The sequence below is a fragment of the Cervus canadensis genome, chromosome 2, assembly GCF_019320065.1.
Source record: "Cervus canadensis isolate Bull #8, Minnesota chromosome 2, ASM1932006v1, whole genome shotgun sequence".
Classification (NCBI taxonomy): domain Eukaryota; kingdom Metazoa; phylum Chordata; class Mammalia; order Artiodactyla; family Cervidae; genus Cervus; species Cervus canadensis.
In genome coordinates, this window is record NC_057387.1 from 1,481,363 (window position 1) to 1,494,476 (window position 13,114).

The following is a 13,114-nucleotide window of genomic DNA, read 5'->3' on the forward strand; positions in this document are numbered from 1 at the left end:
CTAATAATTTAGTAGAAGATGTAAAAGATATTTACACAACAATTGTTGTGTGCCAGGCACTGTCCTGAGCTCTTTAGAGATGTCATCTATCCTGCAAGGTATGTGGGCTCTCAAACCAGATCTCAATTTGAATTTTGAATTTGAGGTAGAGCAGCCATGTGGCCTTGGGTAATTTATTATTTTACCTCTCTGAGCATCAGTGTCCCTATCAGTTTCTTTGAAACATCAGAGAAATATTTCCCTAATCATCATGTCTAAGGTAACACCACACACCCCACCACCATCTTTCAGAGCACTATTATTTTTAGCCACAATAACTGTCTATTGAGAGTCCCCTTTTTGCTAGGCTTGGCTTCTAGTGCTGGGGATACAACAGGAAACAACTATCCCATGGAACTTACACTCTAGTAGGGAGAGAGAGTGAAAGTGAAAGTGAAAGAGTCGTGTCTGGCTCTTTGCAACCCCATGGACAACATAGTCCTTGGAATTCTCCAGGCCAGAATACTGGAGTGGGTAGCCTTTCGCTTCTCCAGGGATCTTCCCAACCCAGGAATTGAACACAGGTCTCCTGCATTGCAGCAGGATTCTTTACCAGCTGAGCCACAAAGGAAGCCCAAGAATACTGGAGTGGGTAGCCTATCCTTCCCCCAGCAGATCTTCCTGACCCAGGAATCAATCCAGTGTTTTCTGCATTGCAGGCAGATTCTTTACCAACTGAGCTATGAGGGAAGCCCAGTAGGGAGAGAGTGACAGACAAATAAGCAAACAGATAATAAATATATAAATAATATCTAAATTCCCTTTTTACCATCTATCTCCCTCAATAAAATTATTAGCTCCTTGAGGGCAAATTATCACCTGTTTTGACTTCTGCTGAATTCTCAGTGCCCAGCATAGTGTTTAGCACAACACATGTTTAAAAACTCAAGTAAATAAATAAAGTTTAACTTTTTCGAAGAGAATAAAGTAGATAATCCATGCTTGAAGCTCTTAGCATAGTGCTTGGAATACGGTAAATATGTAATAAGTTGGTGGTTTTTCAGTCAGATTCCAAAGCTGTGTGCTTAACCACTTCACCACATTGTGTTTATTATAATGATAACTATAACAATAATAATGTGTTGTTTTTATTATAGAATTACATATACCAATGTATAATTTACTTACCAAGTTCTATTGTATACCATGGACTGTCTAGGCATATTAAAATAATACCTTATTTAATTATAACTCCACAATAATCCTTAAGTACTATTAGTCCTTAAGTAAGGTAGACATTCTTAACCTTAAGTACCAAATTCCTATAATAAAAAGCAGAGTGTAGTAAGTGCCAAAGACAGGCACAAACAAAATACTGTGTGATTTCAGAGGAGGAAGAGATTCATGTGGTCAGGGTGGCTGGAAGAATTTTGATAAAAGAGAATCTCAGAGGATGGCAGTGTCTGAACATGGAGATAGCAGGGCGGGGTGGGATGGGGCACCCTGAGGCAGAGAGGAAAGCCTGAGAAAGGGCACAAAAGAGTGTACACAAGGGTGTGCTGTCCTCACAGAGGCGGAAGTGTGGTACATGAAGGGAGAGGTAGGTAAGGCTGGAAGTGGAGGGGAAGGCGGCTCTCAAATGCCAAGGTAAGAAATTTAAACTTCCTTTCATAAGCAATAGGGAGCCATTAGAATTTTTAAGCAGAAGGATATAAAGAACCAGAATTGTGAACTTGAAGATTAATTTAGTTCTAGACTAGATGGAAAGGAAATGAGGCTGCAATTGCCAGGCAGAGTCCCAGTTTGGGGACGTGGTGGCGACCCCAAAATGAAGAAAACACGTGTGAAGAGCAGACTCACCTGGCTCAGTGAAGGACGAGGGAGAGGCTGTGAGCTTTAAGATTCAGAGGCTGCTGCTCTTCCTGGCTGCCTGGCACGCTGCTAAGCTCGGGCCCGGGCCCTTGATTGTTCTCTAACCTGGGCAATTTTTCAATAAACCTTTCTCCTGAGGGATTTAGGACTCTCTATTACTTAAGACTGTCTCTGTTTTCCATGACTTCATGTAGAATGATCATAATAGAACAGTGCCCTGGGGCAGTGTTGGTACAAGGCTGGCATTCACTCTAACCCTAACCAAAGAGACTTAAATTGAATTGAATTATTGGTTATGGCCACTCCTCTGGGTTTCCACCAAAGTTGAATCCAGCTTCTGCCTCCAGGAACCTAGACACAGATAGAGCTAAACCAAGTGGCTCTTCTGCCCACTCTGGGAGGCCGTGTCCACCTGGGATCGCGGTGACTGAATGGCTGGAATGGGATGGTTCCGTTGCTGCGGCAGCTGGTCTGTGTGCACAGATGCTCACAGGTGCTAGGTGGGGCCATGATGTCCAAAAATGACAGTACTGGTGTTTGGAACCTACAGAAATAAAGCTATGTTGGTAACTACCTTCACAAGTGCATGGATAGATTTACACTAAATTTGGCAGATATTTTGGGGGATGATATGACTTAAAGGTTTTACATGAAATTTACTTTTGAGTCTGTGTGTGGCAGGGATGGGGAGGTGGTTTCTAGTTGGTACCTGAAAGAGATGGAAGGCATCCTGCATGGCCACAGGAGCTGACGCAGAAAATAGACAGTGCTTTAAAATATGAGCCCTGAACTGAAGTTCGTAAGGGTAGATGATCCCAAGGCTAGCTGTAAATTTTTATTCAAGATTCTTCTCACAAGGGCAATTCTGTTTAGCGTGTTTTAGGCAGGTTGTGGCAAGAAGTTATTTAATTGTCATTGGGTAATAACACCAGGAATAAAGGTTTCAGGGAATCCAGAGAAATTCATATGCCCTCTTCTGGTAATTTTCCAAACACTAAAATCAGAGTCTTCATAACCTAAGGTCAACAATATATCACAGGATACCTGGTGTACCGGCCTGAAACCGTGACCTTATTCTTGGATATCGTCCATCTGCTCTTGACTCTTCAGGTGCAGGGACCTAACCCTGAACTCCAGGGTGCACACTATACCTCTCCATTCTGCCTGCACCTCTATAAATGACTCCGTTTTGAATTACCTAATTTGGGTGTGTCTCCTGTTTCTTGCTGGGGTACTTCAGATCCACCTTGTTTTTCACAGACTCCATGACTTCATTTCCCCTCCAGGCCTTGGAGGTTAAAAAATGCATTCTCTGTCTCTTACCACCTACCTCCAAATCGTGTGCAGGATTTCCACTCTTGTGGGGCCCCTTTCTGTTCTACTATTCTCTCCTTATCATGCAAGTCTCCCAGTGAGCTCTTTGTATAACTTAAAAGTAGATGACGCATTCATTCAGATCTGTCCTCTCTTTTTCTTTGCTGTAAAACTAAATCACTGAATCTATTAGCTGGTCTTGTGTAGCTAAAACCCTGTTTGGGTCATTTCTCAATTCTTAGCAGTGGGTCAGTGCATGTTGTCCCCAGTCATTTAAAACCACACCATCAGAAAGGCAGAGATTGCCTTTCCATGTAAGTGTATTAACACCTGTGTTGGTAACTCTGCTTGCCCCTCCCAATTCACCTTTTGTTCTCCAGACTACTGGGTTTTCCCACCTGCTGGATCACACTTAGGTTTGGCTAAAAAAAAGTTACTAGCATGAGATCAATATTTAGGAGGAGAGAGAGGTCAGGGTATTCATTCTCCTCACTCCCCTGCCAGGTTGCTAGGTGGCCCTCCTCCTAAGGTTATGGCTCTTGCTGGGCTCTACAAATAGCTCCCTCACTTTGCCCCCTCAGTCCCAAGATGGGATCAGTATCCCACTATTCTAGTACCTGGGTGCTTTAAGGGTTCCTGTTTGCTCTCTTACCCCTGCCCATGCCTCTGTAAATAGTTCCCCCACTGAACTCTCATCATCCACTTTGGCTGTGCCATCTTCTGAGACCTTTACTGACATAATACATACCTTTTCATGTCATTCAGAGACTGGAAGGCTGAAGTCCACCCCATCATCCTAGACTGGGTCTAATTCAGAAGTCACACTTGGGATCCTAACACTTCAAACCCGATCTATTCCTTCAAGCTCATTATAACTCATATATAGTTTTCATTGATGTGATTTACCAAAATACAATCTGGACTCCAGGAATAAAGTGAATTCAGAATCCTGCTCTCAGGTGGACACCTCCCTGAACACAGGATCCTGACAGAGCCATCCTTGGAGACATAACAAGCAAAAGTCTTTCTGCAGGTCTTGACTTTGACTCCTCTTGGGTTTCCTCCTCTGAGCTAGTCCACATATGGACTATGAGGGCCATTGCTGTCTTTCTAGCCTAGGAGCTCAACTAAAAGCAGACTAGGTCATTTCTTTAGTATGTGTTCACCAGGCTCAAATTCAGGTTTGGAGAAAGACTCCATGGCTCTTCAAACCGAGATGTTTTAACATGCTTCCTTTTGTTAGGACCGACTAGAAAGTTTTAAAAAGTTTCTCGACATGATTGAGATCAATTTATTTATTTTCCACCTAGGTTAGTAAAAAAGACATGTGTAGAGATCTGTGTTAATTGTATCCTTATGAACAGGCACTGGGGGCAGCTGCTTAGCTGGCCTGTCAGTTATTTTGGTACTTGAACTTAGGTCTCTAAATATTGATGGTCAATTTGCAAGATAATTCAAGGTAAGAAGATCAGAAAAAGAAAAAGAGAACTGTTGTCCCAGGGATATTGTCAATCCTCTTTCTAGAAGATCAGTCTTCTAGAATGGATGCTCAACTGATTGTCTGTGCCTGTGTCAGAAACTTTCCTATAGGGGTAAAATAAGAGAGGAAGCTTTGAGCTTGCCCAGAAGGTAAAATGAGCCACAACCAGCCTTCTTGCCTGTGAGGATAGTGCCATCTTAGATGATGACAACGACCTGTTGAGCACAGAAACCAGGGACTAAGGCTGACTAAAGTAAAGTGAGCAAAGGAAGAAGGAAAGGGGGAAATGGGGCAAAGGCTGAGCTGTGTTTTTTTTAAGGCCTCATTCTCTCTCAGCTAGTGCAGGGGAGATGAGCACCATCAGTGACTGAACTGCAGGCTGATGTGTTAGAAGGAAGGTGAGCAAATTAATTCAGTTATTTTGACAGCAGCTAATGTGCAAGTGTGGGTTTGAGCTCAAGTCTGTTCCTTTTGCCTTGGTGTATTCGTGCTCACTTAAATGTGTAATGTTAATAATCCATGTAGAAAAGATGCATCATGTCCACGTTCTATAAAACTCAGTTTCTAGGAAAAATGATTGCATGATTAATGATCACTTACTATACATCCCATTGGTGGATTCCTCATTCCTCTTCTGCGCTCCCAACTATATCTCATGAATTAGATACATGCCTGTTTTCGAATCCTGCAAGACGCTGCAGGTTGAAAGGGACCATAGAAACGAGTTCCCCAATGTTTGAGATAGGTGCCCAAAATATGTCTCTTGCTTTGGCAATTCAACCTGTGTTTGGAAGGCTGGAAATCCTTGGGAACAACACATAAGAAATCTCACCAACCTAGCCCGTCCAGAGTCAGAGAAGGATCAAATGGACTGCCCACAGCATTGTCCAGTGATCCTCAAAGGAACGAAAAGTAAGGATGACCCCAAGACCTCATAAAAATACATCTCCATCTCCTTGTACTGGGCTTCTTTTCTTCTCTCCCTCATGGTGGTTTGCTTTTAACCCCTTCCATTCCAGAGGGAGTCTACCTTTAGTGCACCACTATAAAACCTTTCTCTCTTGAGTTCCATCTGTCACTCTCAAGAGTCCCCCTCGGTGTGAAGTAATTAGCCTCCAACTAATAAAAAAAAAAAAAAAAAATAAAGTACTGAAAGGAGACTGTGGGACCCTCTAACTTAAAAAAAAAAAAAAAAAAAAGAGTCCCCCTCGCGTCTTCCCCTTCCCTGGGGCTTCCCTGCTGGCTCAGACGGTAAAGAATCTGCCTGCATTGCAGGAGACCCATGGCTTCCCATTGCACTGTATGCTCAACTAAATACTTGGTTATTATTTTTATAATAATAAATATTATTTTAAAATAATATTTTATACATTAATATTTCTTACATAAGGTGATATTGGTATTGTCTGGAGACACAGATTTTGTAGCACAAAGTGAGGGTGGCTCTTGGCAACACATCTGTGTCTCTTAAAGTGGGTTTCCACTAATATCCAAAGAGTTAAAAGTGACCAGAATGAAGAAGAAATATTTGACAACATATCAATTTAATGGAGATCCAAAACATTCAAAAGAAACAACCAGAACTCAACATTGCTGGGAGAGGTGAGACTTGCCACAGGATAGATTTCTTGGGTCTCATTATGAAACCTCTACATATAGAACCATGTCCTGTACTCACAGCCTTCCTGGAATAAGTTGGAGTCTCCAACAAACTACAGTGCCTTTGTAAGCTCACCTCTAGTCTGTGATGAAAAAAATCAAACATATAAGTGAAGCATCCAAGTTTAGAAGCATTGGGCAACAGAAATGGTGTCAGTTGGTCCCTCATTTGGACCTCACATTTACGGCTCTTCTTCTCCTTCTCTGTTTCCTCCCTACCCCACCTCTGGTGTCTTTCTGCCTGGTACGACTCATTTCACTTCTGCCCCTCCATAAGATCCTTTCCCCATCCTTGTCCTTTGGTGGGCTGCGGCTATGTGTGTCTTGAGCCCTGTGCTAAGTTGTAAGGCTTCTGTGTTCTCAGTCTCTCCCAGATTCACTTTGCCCAGCTTAATCCTCCCTTCTTCTCTGCAGCTTAGTCCTTGTTTCTTCTTGCCGGCGTCTCCAGGCAGCAATGATGGCTTCATCATCCATTTCCTCCTCCTCCTCCCTGTCAGTGCTTCTCCAATACCGGGACCGCCGCCCTGAAGCAAACCTCCCTTCTTCTCTCTTTTCCATCCTCTCTTTCTCTCCCTCCTCTTCAGATCTCATGAAACTCTGGGTGAATTTCCTCTTGGCTCCAAATTCAGAAAAGTCTGACTTGGATGACTCTTCCACATCTTCCCAGTCCCTGGATCTGGCCCCATTTGGACGCCGTGGTTCTGGGGACTCTTCTCCTTCAGAGGGCTCGGGGGTCCGGCGGAAAAAGTAGGGCTCTGGGCTTTCCTCTCGGGAGCCTGAGGTCTCACTAAACGTGGACCTGGAGAATGTGTGCATCTCTCTGCCTTCCCTGGTGGAGGAAGCAGAGAACCGTGAAGTGCTTTTTACCGAGTTGCTGTTGGTCTCGTGGTAGGAGGAGGTGTCCTGTTCCTCTGACCGAGATTTGGAGAACTTGTAACTGGAAGACTTAGATTCTGTCTCCCGAAGCAGGGAAGATCTGGTGTACTTTTCCCTGGAGCTTCCAGACCAATCACTTTGGGGAGGAGATTTTTCCTCTGTCCTGAGGCCACTGAGCCACTTATTAATACTGTTATCCATCTCTCTGCCAGCTCTGCTGCCGCTTCCATAGCCATCAGAGACAGCCAGGGAGGAGAAGGTGTCTGTTTCGGGTTTCTGGGAATTGCTGCGGGAAGAATACCGGAAGCTCCCTATGGCGCTGTCAGTGTCCTCATCCCTGTCACCCACGTCATCATCCTCATCCTCATCTTCCTTGACCTTCTTCTTCTTGAAAAGGGAGCTGCGTTTGTTGTCGGAGGCCAGCTTCTCCATTTTGTACTCAGACATCTTCTCCCTCAGCTCTGTTTGCATCTCCTTCTCCTTCCGGCCAAGCTCCTTTAGGTCAATATTGTCAGCAAAGAGGCTATAGATAGGCTTGCTGGTCCCCTTCACTTTGCTCCCAGCACCTTCAGCTCTTGTGCTACTCATGGTATGGGAGGACAACACAGACTGGGTCTCAGAGCTGGGTCTTGCCTGGCTTGGAGGCAGCAGGCAGCCCCCCAGGGAGGAACTGCTCTGTCCACTGAGCATGGAGCCTTGGTCATCTCCTAGGCAGCTGCCTGCTGGTGCCACCTTCATGCTTACAACGGATGGTGGGCGGGACGACAACAGCATTTCATTTTGCTTCTGGGCAAGAGTTTCACTGACTACGTTGGCAATCCAGTTCTGTATGCTGGCAATGGAAATTGCGTCTCCAGGCCCCACATGCAGGTTAGGTAGAGGTGTGGTGGGGGTGGAAGCCAAGCATCTGCCTACTTTGCTCAGGGCCTGAGAGGGAAGGGAGCTGTGGCTCTGGGTGCTGAGCACTGATGCTGTGTCCCCATCAGCGCTGACTGAGGGGGCTGCTGGCCAGAACGCAGACAGGGGGATGCTCCCACTGGCAGCTGAGCTGTCTGCCTCCCAGCTCCCCATGGACTGGCTCTCCTCCAGGGTCTGCTTGCTTCTCTCCAGCAGCTCCAGCCTCCGCTGCCTCTTCTTGACCAAGGCCAGGTCCTCTCCCTTGCCGAGCTCCACCACCTCCTCCTTGTTCTCACTGCCCACCTTCTTCTGGTGTTTCAGCTTCCAGGCCTGGTAGGCAGACAGATTGACATCAGAGAGGCTTTTCTTCTCTCCCTCCACCTCCTCCGCACCTTGCTCACTGCTGCCATCTCCTGCCTCTGAGTCCTTCTTGTGAAATCCAAATTGGATTCTCTTGATCTTCCACCTTTCCAGGGCAGTGAGTTTGTCCTTGTTTCTGCTGCAGAAGTTATAGAAGGAGCTGGCCTCAGAGGCCACACTCTCCTCGTCATCCTCCCGCAGCCTGCTCCCCACCTCCGAGCTGGCATCCACCTCCTCTCTCTTGTTCCTGGAGTGGTACTTCCGGGAAGCCTCCTTCTCAATCTCCTGCAGCCTCTGGTTCCACATGTCCCAGGTGCTCTCCGTGGACATGGAGTCAGAGCGGCGTCTCCCGCCTCTGTTCTGGCTGCTCATCTCCAGCTGCTGCTTCAGGACCCGGATGTCATGGCTGCTCACACTCTCGGAGGTGCTGCTTTCGCTCAGCGTGTGCCTCCTTCTTCTCCTCACGAAGGAGCCGCCATCGCTCTCCTCCTCCTCTTCCTCCTCCCTACCCCACCTCCGCTGCCCTTCTGCCTGGTACCTCTCATTTCGGCTCTGCCACTCCCAGATGATTCGCTCCACATCCTCATCTTCAGGCTCCTCACCTTGACGAGAGGAGGCTGAGAACCTGCCGTCCTCGCCCTGCGGGACCTTGCCCGTGGGGAGGCTCTGCCCCCTTTTCCACGCCTCGCAGAGCTTCTCCTCCTCCTCCTCACGGATGAGGGTGAGGGGCTTGGAGGCCTGGCTGGCCCTCCCCAAGGAGGAGCCACTCAGGTGACTGGCAGCGTCGTCCTCCTCCTCCACCGTGAGGGTGCGCACTCTGGCCGCCGCGGTGCTCCCGGCGTCCTCGTCCTCCTCCGCCGCCTCCTCCCCCAACTCCCTGCTGAAGTCCTCTTCTCGCTCCTCCATCAGCTTCTCGTTGAGCTCCCGGAGCTGCTTCAGGAAGCCGTCGTTGGGGTAGATGGCCCGCTTCTTGCGCACAGTCATCAAGGCCTCCAGGACGGCCATGTTGTGGAAGATCATCAGGTAGGCTACTACCAGCACGGCCGAGCGACTGATGCCCATTTCACTGCTGACCAGGACTTTCCCTGAGAAGAAAACACAGCAGGTGGTGATGTAACAACAATAGTTTGGCTGTTTTTTGTTTGTTTTTTTTTTTTTGTTTGTTTTTTTAAGTTTAGATGTGCTGGATTTAGTATGTTTCCTTTGCCTCTCATATTCATCCATGCTCAAGTCACATTAGGGACAAGCACCATTGTCCCCATATTACAGAAGTCAGACAGAGCAGTGAGGCTACCCTGTGCTTGTGGAAACATTTTCTGAGCATGTGCAAGGATTGGGGAGTGGGTGGGAAACAAAGGCTCTAACGGCTGTCCCCACTTTTGAAACACCGAGCCCACTTCTGCGCTGTGCTTAGTCGCTCAGTCGTGTGCCCAGCTGTTTGCAGCCCCTCTGACTGTAGCCCGCCAGGCTCCTCTGCCCATGGGGATTCTCCAGGCAAGAAGACTGGAGTGGGTTGCCAGGAGTGCATTTCTGCTTTCCACCAACCTGAGCATCAGAAGGAGGAAAAATAAAAGAATAGGGGTAATGGGGAAGAAAGGAGAAAACGAACAAGGCTAAGATGAATGAATCAGAAAGTAGAATCTCAGTGTTGGAAATGACCACAAGTCATTTGAGAATTCCCTTTACAACATCCTTGATTCTGGACAATCCATCTTTCAGAATCTGCCAGATAGTTCCAGTGACAGAGAGCTCAGTATCTTGGACAGAGAGAATACAAACACATCTCTCACTCCATATTTACGTCATTCTAATTTTCTGAAAATTCTTTTCCATGTTAGGGCAAAGAATAACTCTCTGTAACAGGCATTCAGTATTCCTACTGTGACATACTAGGGTAAATAATAAATATATGAATTAGGTCTTTAATACAAAAATTTTAAAGAAAATCACTATTATATTCACTGAAGTTTTTTTTTTTTTTTTCCTTTTCCTGTCTAGTCTGGATCTTTCAATCATCAGACAAACACCTTTCCATGTTTCATTACTATATGATCTACTCTCTTCAGGTCAAACTTGGATTTATTAGCTTTATTCCTAAGGAATTTGTGTCAGTGTGGAACAAGATATTTCAGGTTTGGAATGACCCATATGGAGTAGAGTGGGCCCCTCATTACTCTTGTTCTAGGTACTGGGCCTTCACTGATGCCAGCTGAGCTTGCAATGTGGGTGGATATGTCATACAATGAACTCAAATTATTGTTTATATCAACTGAAACCTGTAAAGCCTTCTAAAACTGCTATTAAGTCATGTCTCTCTTTTCTTGTAGCATTCTTAAAGCATAAGGATAGTTGTACAAATTCCTATGAATGCTTTTGGTAAATATAGCCTGTTCTTACAGCCTAACAGAAGCTTTTCCAAGTCTCAACTTTACCATTCAATACATTAGTGATTCCCCAACCCCTCCCTCTACCTTGCCTCCTTCATAAAAATGATAAACATGCCTTCCATGCCTTCATTCTAATAACTGTTTAAAATGCACATTGGGATCACTAGAGATCTCCTTCCAGGCTGTCATCAATCTGTTTGCCAGCAGTCTTCAGGGATATTTATTAAATCATTCAGGACTCCTATCTTACAATATGGGATGGGGGTGACTTTTATTATTATATCTTTGTACCAGTTAAGGCCATGTCTTTGTCTTATAGCAGGTCAGAGACCCAGGCAAGACTTGAGGGTACCTGAGATCCAGTAATACTGAAAGGCCAATTACCAAAGGCCAGCAGTCACTAGGGGTAGGTAAGCAAGCCACTAAAGAATTAAGGCCTTACAAATAGTTGAGAAAAGAAGTGAAAGGCAAAGGAGGAAATGAAAGATATAACCATCTGAATGCAAAATGCCAAAGAATAGCAAGGAGACATAAGAAAGCCTTCTTAAGTGAACAAAGGAAAAGAAACAGAGGAAAATAATAGAATGGGAAAGACTAGAGGTCTCTTCAAGAAAATTAGAGATACCAAGGGAACATCTCATGCAAAGATGGGCACAAAAAAGGACAGAAATGGTATGAACCTAACAGAAGCAGAAGATATTAAGAAGAGGTGGTAAGAATACAGAGAAGAACTGTACAAAAAAAGGTCTTAATGACCCAGATAACCACAATGGTGTGGTCACTCAACCAGAGCCAGACATCCTGGAGTAGAGAGTGAAGTCAAGTGAGCCTTAGAAAGCATTACTAAGAACAAAGCTAGAGGAGGTGATGGAATTCCAGTTGAGCTATTTCAAATCCTAAAATAGGATGGTGCTGTTAAGTGCTGCATGCAATATGTCAGCAAATTTGGAAAACTCAGCAGTGGCCACAGGACTAGAAAAGATCAGTTTTCATTCCAATCCCAAAGGTCAGTGCCAGAGGATGTTCACACTACTGCACAATTATACTCATTTCACATGCTAGCGAGGTAATGCTCAAAAATCCTTCAAGCTAGGCTTCAATGGGTCATGGTGGAGAGTTCTGACAAAATGTGGTCCACTGGAAAAAGGAATGGCAAACCACTTCACTATTCTTGCCTTGAGAACCCCATGAAGAGTATGAAAAGGCAAAAAGATAGGACACTGAAAAATGAACTCCCCAGGTTAGTAGGTGCCCAGTATGCTACTGGAGGTCAGTGGAGAAATAATTCCAGGAGAATGAAGAGATGGAGCTGAAGCAAAAACAACACCCAGTTGTGGTTGTGACTGGTGATGGAAGTAAAGTCCAATGCTGCAAACAGCAATATTGAATAGGAACCTGGAATGTTAGGTCCATGAATCAAGGCAAATTGGAAGTGGTCAAACAGGAGATGGCAAGAATGAACATTGACATTTTAGGAATCAGTGAACTAAAATGGACTGGGGAATTTAACTCAGATGACCATTATATCTACTACTGTGGGCAAGAATCCCTTAGAAGAAATGGAGTAGCCATCATAGTTAACAAAAGAGTCCAAAATACAGTACTTAGATGCAATCTCAAAAACGAAAGAATGATCTCTGTTCGTTTCCAAGGCAAACCACTCAGTATCACAGTAATCCAAGTCTATACTCCAACCAGGAATGCTGAAGAAGCTGAAGTTGAACGGTTCTATGAAGACCTATAAGACCTTCTAGAATTAACACTCAAAAAAGATGTCCTTTTCATTATAGGGGACTGGAATGCAAAAGTAGGAAGTCAAGAAACACCTGGAGTAACAGACAAATTTGGCCTTGGGGTACATAATGAAGCAGGGCAAGGTCTAATAGAGTTTTGCCAAGGGAACACACTGGTCATAGCAAACACTCTCTTCCAACAACACAAGAGAAGACTCTACACATGGACATCACCAGATGGTCAATACCAAAATCAGATTGATTATGTTCTTTGCAGCCAAAGATGGAGAAGTTCTATACAGTCAGCAAAAATAAGACTGGGAGCTGACTGTGGCACAGACCATGAATTCCTTATTGCCAAATTCAGACTTAAATTGAAGAAAGTAGGGAAAATCATTAGACTATTCAGGTATGACCTAAATCAAATCCCTTATGATTATACAGTGGAAGTGACAGAGTCAAGGGATCAGGTCTGATAGACAGAGTGCCTATGGATGGAGGTTAGTGACATTGCACAGGAGATAGGGATCAAGACCATTCCCAAGGAAAAGAAATGC

The 13,114-nt window shown here is 45.1% G+C and overlaps 1 protein-coding gene across 1 annotated transcript in view; it reads right to left on the reverse strand.

Annotated features, from left to right (window-relative positions):
• Positions 1–6,170: 6,170 nt before the first annotated feature.
• Positions 6,171–13,114, reverse strand: part of STYXL2 (serine/threonine/tyrosine interacting like 2) — a 62,348-nt gene continuing 55,404 nt past the window's right edge. Inside the window, exon 6 of the mRNA XM_043450252.1 lies at positions 6,171–9,522. Coding sequence (XP_043306187.1) covers positions 6,695–9,522 — 2,828 coding nt within the window. The 3' untranslated portion in view covers positions 6,171–6,694. The remainder of the gene's footprint in view (positions 9,523–13,114) is intronic.